General features: G+C 49.3%; 1 protein-coding gene across 1 annotated transcript in view; it reads left to right on the forward strand.

Annotated features, from left to right (window-relative positions):
* The window catches only part of RPS6KA5 (ribosomal protein S6 kinase A5), a 132,998-nt gene that overhangs the window by 98,559 nt on the left and 11,631 nt on the right, over nt 1-22,808 (forward strand). Inside the window, exons 7-13 of the mRNA XM_045288129.1 lie at nt 8,595-8,745; nt 12,332-12,493; nt 14,017-14,142; nt 14,394-14,527; nt 15,272-15,365; nt 19,388-19,558; nt 22,639-22,806. Coding sequence (XP_045144064.1) covers nt 8,595-8,745; nt 12,332-12,493; nt 14,017-14,142; nt 14,394-14,527; nt 15,272-15,365; nt 19,388-19,558; nt 22,639-22,806 — 1,006 coding nt within the window. The remainder of the gene's footprint in view (nt 1-8,594; nt 8,746-12,331; nt 12,494-14,016; nt 14,143-14,393; nt 14,528-15,271; nt 15,366-19,387; nt 19,559-22,638; nt 22,807-22,808) is intronic.

The raw sequence follows: 22,808 nt of genomic DNA on the forward strand, positions 1-22,808 counted from the left end.
GCCATCAGAGAGCAAGAGACAGAAAGGTGAGGCTTGCAGAGCCATTTATTTTTCTACCCTTCAATTAATCCCACATGTGCTCATTAGTCAGGTTGGCACAATAAACCTATCATAATTCACCCTTTGCCAGCTTGGTACCTGTACACAATTCTTTAGCCATGTATATAATTTTCAAACAAATAATAATAAAATCATATCTGTTCCTAACAGGATAAAACAAAAATGCATACAATTAAAAAAATGTGTCACCCTCCTTTCAACATAACATTTTATAAGTGAACAAAACAAAAACATCCTATGCCTAACAATTGCAGTTAAGTAACACCTACACCTTAATCCTATAATCCTATGACTATATTCCCCCACCTATGAAAGTTTGTAAGCCAACCACTTCATGCCTTTATCACCCCAGTTTTGGATATCCAATTTCTATACTGCCTACTTAGATCAACCCAGTGCTCTGAGGAGACAATCATATTTTTCAATGTAAAGACTCTTCATTCTGGTTGGAACCTTGTGAAGTCTGCATCCATAAGCAAAGTCCAATCCAGACAGACCATCTGTAAAGTCTGCAGCAGTATGCACCAGTTCACATGCTCAAATAACTTTTCGTCTGGTCGGGTTCTGGTCAACTCAATGTGGGCTGCCTCACTTAGCCTCCCCAGGGTGCCCATTGGTCGCTTTGCTTTAGACCATGGGCTTGTCACAAATACTCAACAAGCCTAGCCCCCTCGTGCTAGGTCATGAACTTTAGACCAGTCAACCCGCTCTCGTCTTCTCTTTTTCCTGTAAACCAAGTCCACAGGTGTCAGTGGCCAGGCTCAACCCGTCTCTTTAGTGCTGCCTTTCTCCCACTTGCGCTCAGCAAGTGGGTTTTAGACTCGGGTTGTTAATTGTTACACAATCCCCTCAAAGCTTGTTGGGATTGGAACGGTGTCGAATCGATGGATCATGTTGGAGCGAAACAACATCTTAACCTTATGGAGTAGCGTCCACAAATGCATGTGTTATCAGTCACACCCAGGTGGTACCCTCCGCTACTCTCTGGGCTGCTCTCTGCAGCTCTCTCGTCTCAGAGCCTCGGTGCAAATTCTAGCTGCATTGGTGTTCCCAGACCCTCTGCTCTGTCTCAGCTCCGCCTGGTTGGCTTCCTTGCACCACAGCCTGGAAGCGCTTTCTTAGGACGGTAAACAGAGATGACCATACAGCCCAGCCTCCTTGTCGCCTGCCTCTCTGTGGCCATGGTCTTTCATTGCCTGATGGCTGTAGTCTCTTAAACTGCTCGCTCATAAATTTACCCATTTCTAAAACTGTTTCAGGCATGAGGGTGAATCTGGTCCCTGTTCTTCCATCTTAGTTGGAAGTGGAAGTCTCAATTTTTAGTGTTAAATCTGTTCTCAAAGTTACAAAATTCAAGCAAAAGCAGGACAAAACCATAACTGGCAATTTGTATAACGTTTTATATTTGAGCTTTTGTTGTTGTTGCTCCTTAACTCATTCCAGATATTTACTGAATTCCACATAGTGAGTAAGTACTGTGCTAGACTGGGGCATACAGATGCTAAAGGTCATGCCCCCATACTACACTGTTGACCAAGAGACGTGGAATTGTGTGTCCACACAAAAACTTAACCACACACGTTCACAGCAGCTTCATTGGTGAGAGCCACATCCTGGAAATAACCCAGATGTCTGTCACCAAGTGAATGATAATCAAGTGTGATGTAGACCACCACTGTGCCAGAAAGGAGGGACGACACATCGGCACACACAACAGCGTGGATGAATCTCAGGGTGCTACTGCTGCGTGAAAGAAGCCAGGCAGCGTAGATTGCACCCTGTTGGTCCCAGTGCGAGAAAATGAAAGCTGATGTGTACACAGTGACAGAAAGCCGATCGGTGGTTGCCTGGAGACCAAGGTGGGAGAAGGGCTGCCGAGGCACAGGAGGAAACTTTGGGAGTGATGGGTCGAGCCATTGTCCTACCATGGACATACCACGGTACCATAACTCTCAAATTGTTCACTCTAAATGTGACCACATGACTGCACGTTACTTGTACTTCAGTACAGCTACTATTTTTTTGTTAATGTTCCCTTTCCAGGCTAGAGCTTTAAGCAAACCATTTCCTCTTCTTCCAGTTTACTTAAGGCCAACCAAAGCGAAATGATCAGGACTGCCACTTTAAAATCGTCGGAAGTCAGGCCTGCTCTCAGCCATCCCAGCAATGCCTGCGTGTTTTTAATATTATGCTTTGCTTGACAATTTGATCATGCCCGAGAATGACGGGAAACCTTGGGGCACAGTCTTGAGACTTTGGTTCCCTTGGCACGGTCCTACTCATTGAGGTAGCAGGTGCAGTGGGCGGCCTTAGCTTGACAACATTAGATAGTGTCCCTCTTTCTCAAGCAGTCTTCCTTTTGTCACACCTTCCTTTGTACTCCAGCTCTGTCTACAAAGGTAGCACGTCACCCCTTCCAAGGGAGGAGAATACTGCACCAAGTGATGTTTAACTTTGAATCGCTCCTATTGCCTTTAGAGCAGTGGTCCTTGACCTGTGGGTCATGATCCCTTTGAGGGTTGAACGACCTTTTCACAGGGGTCACCCAATGCATAACAGTAGCAAAATGACAGTTAAGAAGTAGCAACGAAATAATTTGATGGTTGGGGGGTCACCACCACATGGGGAACTGTGTTACGGGGTCGCTGCATGAGGAAGGTTGAGAACCAATCAGTCGACATTCTGGTTCCAGAAAGGGGACGAGCCTGGCGCAGAGCATCTGATATCCGAACCCAGAACAAGCGGGTTTTCAGGAATCTAACTAGCGTTCTCTTCCCTTCCGAGAGCCTGAGTCAGATGGTCCGAACTCTGAAAAACTAGAATTTAAGAAAGACTGTTTTGTCAGTTATCGTTTTTTTGGCATATTGTGGATAATTTTGTTTAAAGCTTGCAGTTAACCTGTGGTTCCATGTTTGTAAATGAAACCTACAAAGAGTGTAATCACTAAATTATCCTTCTTTACTTTTTCATTTCGAGGTAATCACTCTGATTATCTTTCCTAGCATAAGATCTTCTAAATCCCTAAAGCACACACCGCTCAGATAACTGTCATTATCTTGTCCTCGCGTCTTAATCAGCAAAGGCTTTCTCTCATCACCGAACTCTTCAGTTCCTTAATTATGATGACCTTCCCTGAACTCTGCCTAATTAAAAAAAATCTTTTTTAATGTTTCAAAATAATGTATCATCCAATTTACCCGCGTACCTCCTGTTTGTTGCTGGTAACCCCAAACCAGTGTAATGCTGGTTCTTGACCACCGCCTGTCGCCTAGGCCAAGACCACCGGCGAGTCCAGCTCTCACCTGGGTGGGATCACTTGATCAGTGTCCTCCCAGTTGTCTTCTGGCTGTTTGAATGCCATCCCTGGTGGGGGCGGGGGGACGGGACCATGTTTGTATAAGATTACCTGGGCAAGAATGAAATGGCCAGCGTGATGGATTTGAATGATTGCCCTGTGGCTTTTCCAGGAGTTGGTATCCCATTTGTACTCCTTGTACAGTGCGCATCTGCTTGTCTTGGTTCTTGCCCTCTAGCGTTCACTGTCTGTCAGGTGGCAGTCACTGCTGCATGGGAAGGTGTTATACTTACTTCAGCACCGACACCAAAACACGTACTGCTGTTGATACAAAAGGCACAGGCACTGGGCAGCAGGGCTTCTTCCATCTGATGGTAGAGACTCAAGTAAATCTAGAAGATGTGATTTTGTATAAATATATTTATATTTTAATAAATATAAGTCAAACATTCTGAGTCTTACAAGGCGTCATTCGTTTAATTGAGAGTTTTCCTTTTGCAGTGGTACATAAAGTCATGATGTCTCTTAGAATCAGTGGGATCTTAGATTGGTGAACTGTGGTATTAATATTTGAATATAGGACTACCCTGTTGTTAGTTTTGCAGTATTGATTTTGTTTAGTTTTTGCTGTAATCAACTCTCAGAAATCTGAAAGGCAGTTTTCTTTTGATTGCTGGAACTTGCATTTCAGGGAGCGTGTGTAGACTTCATGTTTCAGATGCAGTGAGTAGATGTTCCAGAGACAAGGTGACTGACTGGTCCTGTAAAAGGTCAGACCCGGGTTCCGAGTCACCCGCAGTGCTGTGGACAGGCCCCACTCCCTACACAAGTGGCTACGCAGATGCACGTGGTAGACGACTTCAAACTCCATAGTCTCATCTAATTCCCTGGAGGCCAAGCCTGATATAGAGGGACTGGTGGTTCAGTCCTTGAACAGATCATGAGACCTAGACCTTAAGAGTCTTCAGCATGACCAGAAGGACTGATGGCTAGAGACCTCATCCCTCTTTCTCCCAAACTCTTTAAGTCCCAGATTTCTGTTACAATCCAAGATGGGAGGCAAGAACCATGAAGTGTGAGAGATTACAGATACCAGATTTCTTAACAACTTTGGTCAGTGACGACTCAGATTTATGTAACTTGATTTTTAAAAAGAAATGAATGTCATGTCTTGCCTACTGTGCCTCCACCCCCTGCAAAGAGAGAGCGAGCGTGAGAGGACTCTAGTCATAACAGCTCTTGACTGGCGGAGGATGTCTTCCAGGTGGACAGGATTCCCTTTCCCCCGGCTGTGGAACTCAGTTTCTTGTCAGTGGTTGACTGAAGACCACGCTCAGTTCTCTGCTCTGCAGAAGTCTCCACCATGGCAGCTGGTGGCCTCAGAGCCTTCGCGCTGGGGAGGCCACGGAGAGTCTGCTCACGAGATGGATGGCACGTGTTGTAGCCTAGTCATAGAGGTGACCTCATCTTCGGTGTCATGATGCTGGACTTAGGCGGTCACTAGGTTTAGCCCATGTTTATCCTTGTTAACTGCAGTGGAGTTAGACCAAAAACTGCCATCCAGCCGGTGCTGACTCATAGTAGTGACCTTCATTAGCAGACCTGAAAGAACTCTGTAGCATGGCCTGATAAACTTGACCCTGAGCATTTCTCACTGGCATTACTACTTGGTAACTCTCTTAAAATAAACTCCTCTTTAAACATGGGTTTTGTCTGGAAGTCTTGGGTTGCCATTGCAGTAGCTATTAGAACCCAGAGAGGTAAAACAGAAAACACTAATTAAGACATCATGCCTTCTAAATACAAAATCAAGACTATCTCATATTTATCCCTATCGATTGATTAGTTGGCTAGCACCTTGACTTATCCCATTTGTTGGTTTGTTTTTCTTTTTAAAATTGGTGTGGAAATCTATACAGTAAAATATCCATACTGGATTTGGACCAGTTAGCCCACATCTATTGGTGCTTGTCACACGAGCAATTCCTCAGTACCTCCTGAATGACATACTCACGCTGCAGCAGCGTAACAGGAAGGGCGTAGAGGGAGAGGAGCGCTCACGAGCCTCCGCGTGGGGTCCTTTCCTTCGATCAGCCTGTGAATCTGTCCTCCTCCTTCACTGACACGGGAGCCCTGCAACCTGCAAACTCAGCAGTTCGAAACCAGCAGCCACTCCAAGGGAGAAAGATGAGGCTTTCTACTCCTGTAAAGAGTGACAGTCTCAGAAACCCACAGGGGCAGTTCTACCCCATCCTGCAGGGGGACCGGGCGTCAGCATCGACTCACATCACACATGGGATGTAGGAGTGTGTCCTGCTGTATGCTCATGTGCCCTCAAAGCCTCTTCTTGGAGAGACGGGTGAGGGGCTCAGTGTAATCCTTCCAGGTAAGGAGGAGATCTGTCAGAAACCTAATCCTACTAGTTACAGAGACAGGGTGCCAGAAGGCTAGCCCTCCCTCACATGAACACTTCTTATGCTTCTCTCATCCCTCGCTGCTCTCCCCTTCTCTCGCTCCCTGAATGTTGCTTGTGTGGACTCCGGCTTCTCCCCTCAGAGCGGGGGTCATGGAGGGAAGAGGGGACCCTTGAGTGTTCTTGGCCCTGTCACTGAGTGCCTTCCTGTCCCTCATGAGCTCGCCATCTTCGGTGTTGCCCTCCTTGTGTATCACAGGGCCTCTCGTCTGCTGTGGGACCGGTGCTCACCTCCTCTGGCTCGTTCCTGTTCGGCCTGCTCTCTGAAATTCTTGGCATTCCACTCCCTTACTTTTTATTGTTGTTACTTGCAGTAGCTTGACCCCAGGGGATCGCCTGCCTGAAATCTGAGTTCTTGGTTCTTGCCCATTTCTGTCACCCTGCCCCTTTCCAAGGAGAGGGCACCAATAGCGCACACTGGTGGTTGGAGAAGTCACAGCTCCAGAAGCACTGAGTGGGCCACAGGGAGAGAGGTCCACCAGTAAGAGCCACGGTCGGCATCCAAGGGTCCAGTGGTAGCAGGCGTAGTGGATGGAAAGCATTTGGACATTCGCTTACTCGGTCAGCGTTTGTTGAGCACTTGCTACATTCTGTTCTGGACCCTAGGAATAAAGAAGCAAACAAAGCAAGAGATTCCCCAATTCCTTAGAGCTTACATTTAGTTGAAAGAAGTAATAGACAAATAAATATCTGTGAATGTCATGAAGAAAAAGAAAATGGCGTGAAGAAAGAGGAGCAGCTGCTTTTGATAAATGGTCGTCGGGGAGGTTTCTCTGATAAGGTGACGCTTGAGGGGGTGACAACCCAGGCCTGTCCATTACTGCCACGTCTTCTTGTGTCAACTTTTCAGTAAGTGTTGTTTTTTCACGAACATACAACACACGTGCAAAGTGTCATGGGTTTGATTATGAACATCTCAAACCAGTGAGAACAGTTGTTCACAGGATACTCACACATTCACCACCTAGGTTCTATCCTGGGCTGTTTGACCCTCCCTGCCTCCACACTGTCATCTTGATGGCTCCACCCTCGCCCCAGTTAACCTGTCAGTTCTTAAGCTAATCGAGTGTGGATGGCTTTTCCAGAAACCTAGCCTTCACGGATGGGAAGACATGCTATATTCATTTTCATGTTACTGTAGATTTCAGGTCTGTTTCGTATTGCATGTGATACCTCAAACCAATTGGAGCTAACTCGGGGATGTGATACAAGCTACAATGAGCTTATTTCCCAAATAGCTGGTTTCTCCAACACGTTTCTTGAACAGAGCTGACTTTGCTGTTTGGGTTGGTCACTTTAGGTGTATTAAGTCTTCATACATGCCTGGGGGAGCTCTGGTGGCGTAGTGGTTCCAAGTTGGGTTGCTAACCACCAGCCACTCCTTGGGAGAAAAATGAGGCTTTTTACTCTCATAAAGAGTTGCAGTCTTGAAAACCCACAGGGTCAGGGCTACCCCGTCCTATAGGACCGCTGTAAGTGCATCAGCTCCATGGCAGCAAGTTTATGTGCCTGTTATTTTTCAAGTTTTCTTTTCTGTTCTGCCCAGCCCTGCTGGGCTGTTGATTTCTTTTGCTAGTACCTCAGCTTCACTATTTTGTTGCATAAAACATTTCCATATGTAGCTGGGAAAATCCTTCTCTAATGATCTTCCTCCAGAATTGTGCTAACTGTGTTGCTGTTGGTATGTGCTTATTTTCACAGTGAGTATTAAAACTGTCCCCAGTCTAAAACATGACATTGGAATACTAACTCATATTTATAGTTCTTGCTTTTTTTAAAGAAGTTTGTTTTCAGCTGTAAAGCAGGGATACTAGCAGCTTTCTGACAGGACAGTTGTGCGGGTGAAGCGAGGGTGCCCACGAAGTGTGCGGAATGTGCTGGCCCCAAAGTTGCCAAGGAGGTAGGGCTGATTTGAGCCCTGCCCACTTCAAGTTCATTTCTGGGGTTCCCCGGTGCCTTTCTAAGCACACATGCACAACTTGGATGATTACTGATTCAGAAAGCAAGCACACTGCCCGGGTGAGGACGGGTCCGTTCTGCGGAGCCAGTGGGAGTTGGAATCAATGTGGTGGCAGTGGGTTGGGGTTTTTTGTTCTCTTATGCATGTATAAACCTAACTCAAACCAAACCCACTGCCACAGAATTGATTCTCACTCACAGCAATTCTGTGAAGGGTTTCCAAGGCTATAAATCTTTATGGGTGCAGACAGCCTCCTCTTTCTCCCGAGGAGCAGCTGGTGGGTTTGAACCACCAACCTGGCAGTTAGCAGTTCCGTGCTTACCCAACAGTGCCGCCAGAGCTCCATGAGTGGAAGGTCTAGTACAGACCCTCAGTGAAGGAAATGCATTCACACAGTGGCTGTCACAGGGACTCAGGCATGGCAACAGTTGTGAGGATGGCGCAGAACCGGCAGTGTGTCATTCTAGTGTACGGAAGTCCACTGGCAGTCGGAACCGACTCAAATGGCATCTAACGACGGCCCATCCCTAAGGCCACCTGCCTGCCTTCCTTCCCTCCTTCCTTTCCTAGTTAGAGAACGCAGATGGTAGCTTCAGGATTGATCTGGACTGAAATTATCCTGCACTTTTTGTTCCTGTGTAAGATTCAGAGATTTGGTTCCCCAGGCTCTTATTTTAACTGTATTTCCATTGTTCACATGCAGTTCTATTTCAACATGTGTTTGCTACTTGGTTTTGCTCCAGAATCCCATGGCTATGAAACTCAGTCCCCTGGAGATTTTAACAGCAAGCTTTCCCTGCCTGCAGGAGGATCTTAAAAAGTGAACCTCCTTATCCCCAAGAAATGAGTCCGCTAGCCAAAGATCTTCTCCAGCGCCTGCTGATGAAAGACCCCAAGAAGAGGTTGGGGTGTGGTCCTCGGGATGCAGATGAAATCAAGGAGCATCTCTTCTTCCAGGTAAAAGGTGGTCCTGAGCCTTCCCTTCCTGTTTCCATGGGACCCGGCATCCTGCATGGAATGAATGATCCCTGTGCTGCTTGGAGTCTCCCCCTGAATGTCACCTACAGGTGGGCTTGCAGGAAGGCCCAGAGCACTGCTTGTAAAAACCAACATCATCATTTTCTCCCTACATAGAGAAGAGATGGGAAGGCTCATGATAGGCCATTTTTCTGCCTGTTAATTAGTTAGACTTTCTGGGCATTGGTCCCGTCTCTTAGGACTTAGTCATATGCACTAACAAGACAGATTTTATTAATGCTTTTTGCTCCTCTCGCCGTTCATGAGCTATTCGTGCGTGTGTGTGCATGTGTGCGCGCGCGCGCGCGTGTGCAATTCCTCCCTCCTCTCCTCTGCCGGAAGCCCTTAAATAGCAATGTCTGCTCTCCCAGGAGAAGGTTCAGAAAGTCCCGAGTCTCGTGCGTGTCAGTTACGTGCCTGGGACAACTGCAGTGTGTTCTCCGCTCTCTCCTTTCCCTGGGGCCGGAGAGTGAGTTTTCATGCTGTCACCAGGGGTCGCTTGAAATACAGACAGGCAAGCATCGATGGAGGATAAGAACTACTGCTCTGACCGCGCTTCTTGAGGAAGGGCCGACTCACTCCAGCTTCTTAATATAGCTGTTCCAAAAGGCAGTGGCTGGACTTTCGGCGGATGGCCAGTGACACAGAAAATAAAGTATACTTCTCAGTGTGTGCACGTTACCGCTTCCTGTGGTGTGGAAAGGTTCGTATTGGAACAAACAACTTCAGATACCTAGCTCAGACGTTTGGCTCAAAAAACAACAGCCAGGTAAAATTCAAGAAACAACTTCCGTGCAATAACTCCGTGATGTTCTCCAAAGTCCGTTTTTCTCTGTGGTCAAAACCGAGGTTTGTGAATCTGATAATATGCCTTTCTTATTAGAGGTTTTACTCATCTTTTATAGCATGGAATGGTAATGTGAAATGACTGAATTGTCATGACTTCTTAAATGAAGGGCCAGAATTCTAGTTGTAAAGATCCTAGTGGTACCCCCGCCCATCGGAGCAGAGGCAGAGGGGAACGGTAGTCATACGAAATGTTCTGCATCCTAAAGGATGCTCTGCTAACAGCGGATTCCTTCCCTTGGCTGTAGACCCCTCTCGTCATGTGAGTCCGGTAGTGCACATGAGCCTCGGCCACCGCAGGAAGGAAGCCAGCTCAGCTGGAAAGAGCCAGGGAACCAAAGAGCCACTCCAGACGGACAGCTCTGCTCCCGGCTCTTCCGCCAGCCTTCTTTGGGTGGTCTCTTCTTGTTCCCGAGCTTTCGTTTGCTCCTCGATTGTTAGTAGTCGTATTTCAGTTTCAAAGAAGACCTAAAGGGTCTTGGGAATCCCGTTTTGGCTGAACAATCTAAAGAGCCTCTGGTTTAATGGCGTTATCTCCTTTGCACCCACAAGGGGGCAGAGTGAAAACATTCTGTGCCAATGAGACTTTTTAACTGAAGTTTTATCAACCCGAAAATGGAGCTGGCCTCATGTTGCCATCCGGGTAGTCTGTTTGCGTCTTGCAGTGGACAGCACCTCTCTGTTCCCATCAGCCAGGCTTTGTTCATTCTTGGGGATTACTGGGACCGAAGGGCAAGTCTCACAAGCAATGGCGTCGACTTGGAAAAATCAGGTAACTGGTAGATAACCGTGGATTTGATCCAGTAAGTATGGCCTGCAGTTTCACGTGGCTAGCAGGGAAAGAAACAAAGCAGAGGGTTGGGCTGGAATCAGAGGACACCCGGCAGTTGATCAGACAGTAAGTGCCTGCCCTCGGTGGGCAGGAACCTGGGTGTCCCAAGGGGGAACAGAGGCAGTGCTTCAGAGGCTTGAATGTAACTGTCATTCGTCAGTTTGACAGTCAGCATCACTTACAATAGCAGGCATCAGAAAATCCCTGGCTTAGGATGAATTCACTTCATTTCGACCCTACTGGAGGCCCAGGAAGGAGAGAGGGAGAGGTCAGCCGCGCTGCTGCTAGGAAACAGAGCATTCCTGTAGGGTCAGCGTTCATAGCCAGGGATCTTTAAGCCTTGTGTGGTGCTTCTTTAGTTTAACTCCTTCCTCAAGAACCTCAGGACAAAACCATTTTTCCTTTGGCCTCCCTAAGAGCCGACCAGGGTATCTCAGGAGGCCTCAGAGGACACAGTGCCACAAGGACACAGTAGCGCTACCCTGCAGCGCTTACAAGGGGCTTACAAGGTGCAGTCAGGAAGTGTGCTCTGGCTGGGATGCATCTGAGCCCTGATGCTGGTGAAGAATGCGGGCTTTCCCATGGACTTCCAGAACAAACAGGTCTACAGACGGAATGTTCCTCAGAAGCCAAGGTGGGGACTTCATCTCGCAAGGGCCAGGGGGGAGAGGCCTGTGGTAGACGCCATCCCAGACAGAAGGATCTGACAGTGCCTGCGGCTGCAACAGTGGATTCAGGCAACGCCGCCGGCGCCGGTAAGAACGGCGCAGATCACGCAGCTGCCGCACAGAGGCACTGTGAGTTGGAATCCACTCAGCAGCAGCTCACAGCAATTACTGGTTTAAAATATGCACCCTGTTTTTAGCTTCTCTCTCTTAAGCTGGTCTCTGTAGGGGATAAAAACCAGGGAAATAAATATATATACATAGATCTTTAACTAAATGTTCATGTATAACTGTATTTGTATATTCATAATATATACATAATATTAATATATGTGCATATATCTATTTCACTGGCCAGACTTCTCATATACTTTAGACATAAGGGCAAGACTTCATCGCACCTACTTTGGACACATTATCAGGAGAGCCCAGTCCCTGGAAAAGGGCCTCATGCTTGGTAAAATACAAGGGCAGAGCAAAGAGGAAGACTCTTTGGCAAGATAGATTGGCACAGTGGCTGCAACAGTGGGCTCCAACATGACCACAGCTGTGAGCACGGCCCAGGACCGGGCGGTGTTTTGTGCTGTCAAATGTGAGTCTGAGTCACTTTGAGTTGGAACCAATTGATGGCCTCTAACCACAATGCAGCGTATTTCAACGGAACGACTCACACAGTTGTAGGGGCTGGTAGGCCCCGAATCCACGTGTCGGGCCTCAGGCTGGGGGCTTCTCCTAACTCACATGGTTGTAGGGGCTGGTAGGCCCCGAATCCACGTGCCGGGCCTCAGGCTGGGGGCTTCTCCTAACTCACATGGTTGTAGGGGCTGACGTGGCAGGCTGCTGACCCACATCCCAAGAAGCAGCAGGCTGAGGATAGTGAGTCAGATAGAAGGTCCAGAGAGCTTCGCAAGAGCACCCACAGAGTGGGCGCAGGCCCCACCCCCAAGGAAACCCCCCTTTCAACCGATGGGCTGCTCACATCAGATCGCCCATGGAAGATGGCGACGTGACATCTGTCAAACCGCTGAGGAGCAAGCCTGACCAAGTAAATGGACACATAACCTTGACCCCACGCCCCTTTCCCGCCACTCACTTAAAATCCCAAGTGCCGGTTGTTATTTTTAGGAAATATATGCCCACCGTGTTCATGTCTGTTGTGCACGATGTTCTTTTTCTGCTACAGAAAATGAGCTGGGATGATTTAGCTGCCAAAAGAGTGCCCGCGCCATTCAAGCCCGTCATTCGCGATGAATTAGACGTGAGCAACTTTGCAGACGAGTTCACAGAAATGGACCCCACATACTCGCCCGCCGCCCTGCCCCAGAGCTCGGAGAAGCTGTTTCAGGTAAGGTCCACAGGTGCAGGCCACCTGTGCTTTGAAAGGAAGGGTCACTCTCCTTGTATGACAGATCTTTTTCTGGAAGCATGCGAAATGGGCGTGCTACATTTTTCACAACTCTCAGTCATTGCGTCCGATTGCGGCTCATAGTGACCCTACAGGACAAGGTAGAACTGCCCTGTCCATTTCCAAGCCTGAGACTCTTGACGGGAGCTGAAAGACCCATCTGACTCCTGTTTTCACAATCACTAACTGCACACCAACAGAACACAACTCATGCCCTGGATTCCATGGTAACCCGCAGTCAAAGGGAACTCCCCCTGCAGGTTTCGGGGGCAGCCCATCTTTACAGGAGCCGAAGGCCTCCCCTTTGTCCCTGGGAATGGTTGGTATGTTCAAACACTGGCCTAGTAGCTGCGAAACCCACTACGCCCCCAGGGCGCCTCATTAGTGCAGAAAAGACCCTGCATTTGAACTGAAGCGTGTGACTTGTCCCGCAGAGCCACTGGGGATGGTTTGTCAATACACAAAGTGTTGATTGTACACCAGCACTTTCCTCATTCTAGACTTTTGCAATAGAAAATTCAGTGCTGATTTCTAGTACCTCTGTTCATTAAAAAAGATCAACTTTAGTTAATAAAGTATGTCGTCTGATTCTTTATCTCTAGTGAATAATTTTCACTGCATTCAAACTACTGATCATTCAGAATGGATTTTATTTTTTTTTATTTTATTTTTTTTTTTTTTTAAGAATGGATTTTATTTTTAAGAAAGGATTTCTTTCCAGGACCTTCCATTTTCTCTCCCTGTAAGAGAACACATTCAAACTGCTAGGTGGCACCAGGCCTGTGCTTCGTCGACTCCGTAAGGGGTCTTGTGGCAGCCGAGTCTGGCACAGGGCCAGGCACTTGGAGGGTGCAGGAGGAGCGTTTGTTGGCGCGTCTGGTGAATGCGCTCGCTGGAACAGTGCCATCCTTTGACCCTGCTTGGTGCAGCGCACCTTTCTGTTACCAGATGTTCTCTCTAAAACTCAGTTTTAAGTTTAGTTCTGAAGAGGTCAAATAAGAGTCAAGTAATCACTGCACTAGAATTGAGCTAGTTTGAAACTTGCAGTTTTTCCTGGTTGAAAACTTTAAGAGCACACTTGGCCATGTTCCTTATCGTGGTCCCTGGTCTGGGAGGAGAGCCGTACCCACAGCAGACTTGCAGCTGAAGGGTGACAGCTCTGGGGCAGGGTTTGGAAGAGGTGGAGCAGGTATGTCCCTGCTGCTCATGGGGAGCCCGCCCGCCGGACTCCGCTGGAAGATAGTGTTAGCACCTGCTGAACAGTATTTTCTGCCGAGCAGAGATGACCTGGCATTTCGAATCGCAAATAAGATAAAATTAGATTCATCTCAAGAAATGCTTGAGTGTTTTCCGTATCCCCCACACACCCCCACTGTGACTTAGGAGAACATTGAACAAGCTGTCCCCGGGAGTCTGTGCTAAGCTGGACGGTCTCCGGCCCGCGCCCCGCTTTTGTTTCCTAGGGCTACTCCTTTGTGGCTCCCTCGATTCTCTTCAAGCGCAACGCGGCCGTCATAGACCCCTTCCAGTTTCACGCAGGCGCCGAGCGCCCCGGAGTGACGAGCGTCGCCAGGAGTGCCATGTTGAAGGTAGGCAGACAGGGCTCGGACGAGCACCCTCAAGTTTATGAAGTAAACTTGTCAGGCTGACCCTCCCAAGGCACTCCTTTTCCTGGGGACACCGATCGCACGTGAGTGGCGGCCCTCACAGCAGGTGGCTTTAGAGATGTTCTCGGTCGACTGGGAAGACTTCCAGAGTGGTGCACGTGACTGTACCGCGCTCCTGTCTGAGGCCACGCGTGTCTGTTTCTGGCCGTTAAGTGATGTCGGTTTCTTCACAGGACTCTCCATTCTATCAACACTACGACCTGGACCTGAAGGAGAAGCCGTTAGGAGAAGGAAGTTTCTCAATATGTCGAAAGTGTGTACACAAGAAGAGTAGCCAAGCCTTTGCAGTCAAAATAATCAGCAAAAGGTACGCTTGGCCGCCCTGGGCAGCGTCCCTTAGGTTGCCTGCTGGCCAGGAGGCTAGGTGACTGGAGCACCCTTTCAAAGAAGTAACACCGTGCTGAGACCGTTTACCTGGGGATTCGGGGACTTGGCTCATTAGAGGAGTCCTTCTACTCAGGCCGGTCATAGATGCTTTCTGACAGGTCTCAATCACAAGTGTTTGAGAGTCCTTTAGGAGAAATATCATTGCGGCAGTGACCGGTCCTCAGACTCGCTTAGTGCTCTCAGCAGCGACTGCCATGCCTGATAAGTGGTGTGTTTGAAAGACTTGTCTCTGGGGAGACGGAGAAAGCGAAGCGGCTGGGGAAGTTGAGGCCCAGCGAGGTTTGTTTGTTTGTTTGTTTGTTTGTTTGTTTGTTTGTTTGTTTGTTTAACTGGTCCTTACTAACAGGATTGTAGATGCCTATTCCAAGTTGTCAGGCAAGTTGAACATACATTTCTTCGTGTGACTAGCTCTCTTTGGACTCGGATATAATTTTGGTATAATGCGGTTGGTAGAATGATTCATTCATTTCATGGAAACGGCATCCTGATATTTTGGCACATAGATTCTGATGGCCCTGTAAAGAGAGACACAATCTGACACAGGCTGACTTACCAGAGAGACAGAGAGACTAAGAGGCTTCCAAAAATTCATGGGAAAACAGAGTTACGAGAGGACAGGGGTTCGGGAAGCCCCTCATAGAGCTTCTAACTCTTCAACTTGCAGGATGGAAGCCAATACTCATAAGGAAATCACAGCTCTGAGACTCTGTGAAGGACACCCCAACGTCGTGAAGTTGCACGAGGTGTTTCATGACCAGGTATGACTCAGTGCGTGTACCCCAACTCATACAAGGTTCTACACAGGACACGGGCACTGTGCTTAGTGCCAAGTCCACTGCCGCCCCCACCTTTGCGCCCTCGCCGTCTGCCCTCCCCCTCCCCAGTATGGACCACCCACTTCCCTTTTGCTTCCAGAGTGGAACTTAGCTGCCCAGACCGCATGACTACTAGCTAACACAGGCAGTACGGGGCAGAGAGGCTAGGGCACACCTCTTTCACCATCTTGCTCCAAGTGGCAAGTTCTGCAGAAGCTGTAGGCTCAGAGCTGCTGCCCCACCGCCCCACCAGGACCCTAACACAGAAAGAAGTATGTGACTTAGGATGTGGGGAGGCGGGACGCCTTTAGTTAGGTCTTTGCCCCCTGCCCAGTGCCTCCCACTGCCACTCCTGTACCGGTACAGTTTTCTTTCCCTCCCAAGACTGGCTGGGCTGACAGGGTCTTGCTCTCATCACACGCTGGGTACCAGGGCTAAGCCGACCCTGGGTGTGATCGATTGTCTATTGGTTTACCAGCAATGAAATTGAGGTCCACAAGGGCCATGAGACTTGCCAGGCATCACACGGCAAGTCGGTAAGAATGGAATCTCGAGAGCCTGGTCTCCCGTGGGAGGCCCCCTCATGGTGCTGGTTCTCTACTGCATGGAAATTCCCCAGCAGACTCTGCCCAAGAATGGTCCATCGTGACGAAAGCCTGCCGTCGTGAGAGCTGCTGCCCTGCTTGCCATAGGTGATCGAGGTACCATCCCAGACACTGCATATATCTCCCCGTTATCTGACCTGTTCCCCATAGGAACCCAGGGGACCCTGATGGCACACCAGTTAGCACGCTCATGTGACTGAGACGTTGGTAGTTCAAACCCTCAGCTCTCCAGAGCAAAGGCCTGCTCCCCTCACGGGCACAACCGCAGACACCCAGAGGGTCCTGCTGAGTCAGAATCTTCTCGCGGCACAGGCACCCTGCGGAGTGAGAAAAAGGAACTCCGTCTCACAGTGTGTACCTTGTGTTGCTGGGCTCTGAGCCCGAGCCAGACAGACTCGGGCCCAACCTGTTAATGCCCGTGCTCCACTGCCTTCCAGAGCCAAGCCTACTACCTTCCAGTCCACTCCCACGCTACCGTAACAGGCAGAGGAGGACTGCACCCTTAGGTGTGTGAGGCTATTGCTCTCTGGGAGCAGAAAGTCTCATCTTTCTCCCGCAGAGCAGCTGGTGGGTTCCCACTGCTGACCTTGCTGTTTAGAGCTCAGTGCATCACCAACCAGGTCACCAGGGCGCCCTGGCTCTCCCGCCTCAGAGGTAGACACGGCTGGTGTCCATAGCAGGAAAATGAGCACACAAAATGGACACCAACCGCTGTCCCTCTGGCTCTCACCATCAGAAAAGGAATGCCGAGAGAACCCAGGGCTCGTCCTGGGAGACGGCCTGTCGGCTGCTCTGCCATCTCCACCCATCGACTGCTCAGCTCCAGCAGAGACAGAGTCCCTGTCCGCTGCCGGTTTTAGGAACAGACATGTTGAAGATGATCCAGAAGAAATGTACTCCTCAATCAAAGGATAGATGGGTGACCTTAGATAGCCTCCTCTGTCCTGGGCTATAGATCAAGCACAGCGTTTAGTCTCGAACCCCCAGACTCACGTCAGGTCTCAGGAACCACTCACTTATGCACTGCCGTGGGGTCCGTTCTGACTGCGGCCCCTGTGGGTTTCCCCAGACTGCAGCTACTTGGGCAGACAGCCTCATCTTTCTCCTAGGGAATAGCTGGTGGTTTTGAACTCATAACCCGAGAAGCCACGGGGGCTCCTAAATCAGGAACCACAGCACTCTTTAATTTTATACTTGTGTCACAAGTTAAGTTTATTATCACTTGCTTTTATCTATGAGTTGCTGGAATATAAATTTATCCCATGATGCAATCCTGTACATACTAGTGTAAATATATTACCAGTGTAATATAAAGTAGCCGGCATATGCCTCAGGCTATTAGTGTTTTGTAATGGTGACATGCTCGCTAGGTCTTCCATATATCCATGTAGCCTTTTCAACCAGTATAAAATTGCAGACAGGGCATCAGCTTTCGACTGCAGCAGTGGAGTTCATTTTGCTAACTGTGATGTGTGCTGTACACGGTCTGTGAGCTCCCCATTGCTGATGCAGGAGCAAGGTCCGGAGTTGGAACCCTCCAGCTGCTCAACTGGAGAAAGATGGCGCTTTCTAACCCATCAAGAGTTAAGGTCTCGGAAACTCACCGGAGCGGCTCTACCCTGCCCTCTAGGTCCCTGTGAGTCAGCATGGACTCCGAGGCCGTGGGCTTGGTCAGTTTGGTATTTAGTGTAGGAACTGAAAACAACACAAAAGCCCTCTCACAACTGGATCACCAGTCTGACTGGCCTGAAGCCAGGGTTGACGTCCCCAGGGCGCCTTTGTCTAGGTGCCCTAGGGAGAATCCATTTGTTTGCCTTTTTTAGCCTCTGAAGGCTACCCCGTTCCTGGCCTCGGACCCTCCCCGGCATCACTCCCACTGCTTGCTTCCACGCTTCCATCATCACATCTCCTCCTATTGGCCCAGATGCTCCTGCCTCCTCCTTGTAAAGATAATCTGATTACATAGGACGCACCTTGGCTGCCCAGGGGAGTCTCCCCATCGGAAGATCCCTAATCTCATCCCATCTCCACAGGCCTGTTGGCAATGTAAGGTCGGGATGACAGGTCTGGGGACATCTGTGAGGTGCCATTCTAAAGCCGACCTATATGCATTTTCTCCTGCCCTACGCTTTAGTGAAAGGGTTCAGAGAGGTCACGTGACATCCCCAAGGTCCGACGCAGCAGGATTCGCATTGCAATCCAGTTTGGACTCTTGGAAACCACGTGCCCTTTGAGTCACTATTGGCTCCTGGCAGCATCCTGTGTCAGAACTCGGCTCCATGGGCTTCTCGGTGGCTGCTTTTGGGAAAGTAGACCACCTCTAGCCGTGCTGGTCACAGCCCTTCCTGTAGACCACCGCTCAGGGCTGGGCTGTAGACCCCAGACCCTGCCTGACCTCCTCCTCTCGTGGAAGCCAGCCCTCAAGCATGACCTTTTTAAAATTTGTTTGACCTAAAACTAAAATTAGCTGCAGTATGTGACCTTACCAAAAGAATCCTTCCCCCATTACCGCTTATCCAAGATGAGCAGCTTTGCCCTGTTCGCAGTTCCAGAGGAGACGTTTCACGAGCTGAATAACAGGGTGCTCAAGTACCTAGCACTTAGACCTGCCTGCTGCTCTGGTCTTTCTCTCAACCATTCCCATGTGAGAATTCATCTAAATCCTTAGCTTTCTGGTAATTCTCATGTTATTTCCCTTATAGAAGTATGTGCAAAGAGTAATCAACGTATCACTTGTAAAATAATCAATTAAGAAAATTCCGTTGGGGTCAGAGGCATTTAGAAGACCAATAACCACCAGTGAATTGTGGGTATTCGTCGGGACTTTTAACCAGAAGCCTGAGGCAGATCTGTGCAGCCCAAACCCAGGCCTTCTGATCAATTTTAACTTATAGCAACCCGGTAAGAGGGTTTCTGCCGCTGTAGATCTTTTTCAAAGGACCCCAAATGACGTCATCAAACAGTACCCTTTTTAAAAGGGAAACCGTGCCGTTCAGAGCCCCACCACCCCTTCCCCCACTGGGGCAGTCGCCCCTCCTCAGCCTGCAGGCTTCTCCATTAATTCAGGCACAGTGGCATGGGCTTGTCAGCTCTCGGCCTCACTTTAACTGAGAAAGCTGGGCTAACCCAAAGCGAAAGAGTCCTTCGGAGAAAAGAAAAAAGATCCCACTGCAAGGGCCTGCCGTTTCCTCGTCACTGACTAGAATTCTGAAGAAGCCGCTTTGTCCTCCAGCTCCTTCCTCCAAAACGAAGGGTTGCTGCTACTCCTTAACCAGCACACTGTCTTCCAGCAGAGAACCACGGTCCACGTCCCCGGACCGGCTGTCGGAGGCCCACCCACTCCCCCTGTTTCTTTTCCAGCTTCACACCTTCCTGGTGATGGAGCTGCTGAATGGCGGGGAGCTGTTTGAGCGCATTCAGAAGAAGCAGCACTTCAGCGAGACGGAAGCCAGCTACATCATGCGCAAGCTGGTCTCCGCCGTCAGCCACATGCACGACGTGGGCGTGGTGCACAGAGACTTGAAACCAGAGGTACGAGTTAAGCATCCCCCTCGTTAAACAGCCCCAGCCGCCCCGGCCTTGCTGCCACTGCTTTTCAGGCTTCCTGCTCTAGGTCCTTGCAAATGATCATGTTTCTTGGGTCTTTTTTTCTTTGTCTATTTTGGTCTAAAATAAATGTGTCTCTATTCTTTTCTTTGGGCCAGCTGATCAGCCTGAGGTTATATTTATAAGTGTGAGAGCCTTTTATGGAAGAAATACTTTATCCAACAGTTGTGGAACTAAAAATAGCCATGGAGATTTTTGTCACATAAAATAATAATCCTTCTAGAACTACCCTTTGAGAGGGTTTTTTGGTTTGGTTTGGTTTTAATGCTATCGTTTGAAAGCTTATTTCCCACGTTTCTGTTTAAATTCATTCCCCCTCCTGAATGGGGATGCATACACGGCTATTCTGAGTGCGGGCTGAAGGAATTGTGGGGAGCGGACTAGTGCCCTCCTTCCACACCTTTCTCGGCCTCAGGTATTGGAACGTCCAGGGCACTGAGTCTCAGTGCAGACCTGGAAGCTGTTTCAAAAACACTTTCGCATTTGAAAGGTGAGTAAGTAAAGAAAGCCTTCACTGTCAGTTGGTCTCTTTCTGGCTTCAGAACGGTGACAGTCCCTCCGTTGTAGAAAACTAGTGATTACGGATGAAGAGAGAACCAGGAAGCCGCAGCCCTAAAGTGCCCAGGCATCCTTGACCACCTGATGGGGCGGTGTTCTTCCCCAGAGTGGGCCGCCTTATAAGCCCAGGGGGCAAGGGCACCGCTCCGGCACACTCCCACGGCTCATCGGCAGGACGTCTGAGTCTTCCGGTGTGAGGCCGAAGAGGGGTTCTCTGGATGCAGGGTTTTAGTTCTCTTTTGCCTTTTATTTGGCTATCTTGGATTATTATTACTGGAAGATGTTTGGAAGTGCATCTCTGCATTCACTTACCATCGACTGATCCCTTTAAAGTTCTGCCCACCCACTTTCCATTGTTACCCATACAACTACCAGTTAACAGAAAGTGGATTGTTTGGGGGAAAGCCTGGCGCACTGTCAGCGGGAGCTCAGCCGTCTGTGGTTGACCAGGAACGCGAGCCCCTCCTGCCCCTTCAATGTGTTCTTGAAAGACAAGGAACAAGCATGTCATCTCTTTTCATTGAAAAGTATCTGTGCCCCACCCATACAGAATCCGTTTTCCCGTTCTATTCCATGATGACTGGCCCTCCGCAGACCCGCAGTTCATCTGCGACTGTGCTAACCGAGGGCCCTGCAGAGCACCCTTCTTCTCGCTGTCACACAGCTCTGTGTTTTTACATCGTCCTCCAGGACATCGTTCCACAAGCTGCCGTCCTAAACCCATCATCTTTGGGAGAGAGGAAAATGCGCCTGGAGGGTAACGTTGTTGCTCTGCCTTCTAAATGGCAGCGTGCATGATTATGCCACCCTCACACTGAGGTGGCGTCTTCCGAGTCAGGAAGTTCCAGGCAGAGTCCTGCTTAGAGTCAGACTGAGCACCCGGGCGACAGGCTTCTGCCAGCCGCTGGCCGGTCCCCGTACTCCTCAAGGATTGGAGGTGCGCCCAGGTGTGTTCCCCAGGGCTGGGGAAGTGAGGCGTGTGAACAGGAAGCCCGGTTTGATGCGTGCAGGAGAGGGACCGAAGTCACCAAACTAAAAGCCATGGTACCTCCCTCATTTCTTCCACGTTTCCACTGCAGACGGAGCCCTCTCGTGTCGTTCCCAAGGCGCGGCGGGCTCGGGCAGCAGGGGCTGCACTCGCACGCTGCGCCCCAGTCTCTGTATGTAACACGGAGGAGCTCGCTGTTTGCTGAAACTTTTCCGTGCCACACTTCCCTTGTGACGAAGTCTGACATCCAAAGTTGGCCTCCTTTCCTTCCCTGCAAGCTCAGGACCCAGCACTGTGATAGAAACGGATAGACCCAGCAGTGTGGTAGAAATGGATAGACCCATCACTGTGATAGAAATGTCTCAGTGCGTGTTTTCTTCCTCTCTCTCTGCACGCACACTTCATTCACCTTGAACTTCAAACAAAAGGTTGAAGATGTTTCTTCTCTGTGTCAGTGAAGCCTTCCGTGAGGCCTTTTATTTCCGGTCACAAACCAAATACAGTTGTCGTGCTGAGGGATAATCTAACGAACGTAAATACGTGGCCAGTTTTGTTAAGATCTCTAAGAACAGTACAATCAGGCTCAGTTTTCAAGCTTCCTGTGCCAATAGAAAGCATTCATTCATTGTTACAGTTAGCAGTTAAACAAACTTAAAAACCCCTCTAAACTCAGTGTCACCGAGTCCATGCCGACTCACAGCAACCCTGTAACCAGGAGAACTGCCTTGAAGAACGCATTTCTGAAACGTAGTGTCCATCTCCTCCACGCCTCCTACCAGGCAGTACTAGGCACGATAGAGCTTTCATTCCAGCCTTCATTCAGTAAACAGATATTTACCAAGTACCTACTATGTAACTCTTTCTGAGCCAGGCCTTAGGAATACAGCCATCTATCTATACGTATAGATCAACGCAGCCCCTGGATTTGGTGGTATGGTGGTTTTGCGCTGGGCTGTGATCCACATGGTTGGCAGTTTGAAACTACCAACAGCTCCTCAGGAGAAAGATGAGGCTTTCTACTTCCATAATAGTTACAGTCTCGGAAATCCACAGCGAGGGTCTCTGTGAGTCAGTGTTGATTCGATGGCAGTGAGTTTGTTTGGAGGGGGGGGGGGCATTAAACTAATCATACAAAAAATGGCCAGAATGGAAAAGAAAGTAGTGCTAGTAGAAAGCATAAGAAGTCGAATGTTAGCCAGGTGGGAGGCGTAGGTCAGCTCCGTGACTACGGATCAGGTGCGCATGAGGCGGGTTGAGGACACAGAAGCTGAGTTCAAGTAGAGGTGACAACAGCCCCCAGGGGTGGCGCAGGGCTGTTGGTTCCCAAGACACTGTAGCGGTGGACTCGTACAACGGCAGTGCAACGAGCACTGTCTTTCTCCTTCACCCAGAATACCAGGAGGCAGGTGCCCGATGCCACAGGCTCTAGCCATCTGATGGAAGGGTTTGTATCTTGCAGAATTTATTGTTCACAGATGAAAATGACAATTTGGAAATCAAGGTCATTGACTTTGGGTTTGCGCGCTTAAAGCCCCCCGATAACCAGCCCCTCAAGACGCCGTGCTTCACCCTGCACTATGCCGCCCCCGAGCTCCTGAACCACTCCGGCTACGACGAGTCCTGCGACCT

This window comes from Echinops telfairi, unplaced genomic scaffold (genome assembly GCF_000313985.2).
Source record: "Echinops telfairi isolate 266 unplaced genomic scaffold, ASM31398v2 ScPeMD7_18;HRSCAF=68, whole genome shotgun sequence".
NCBI lineage: Eukaryota > Metazoa > Chordata > Mammalia > Afrosoricida > Tenrecidae > Echinops > Echinops telfairi.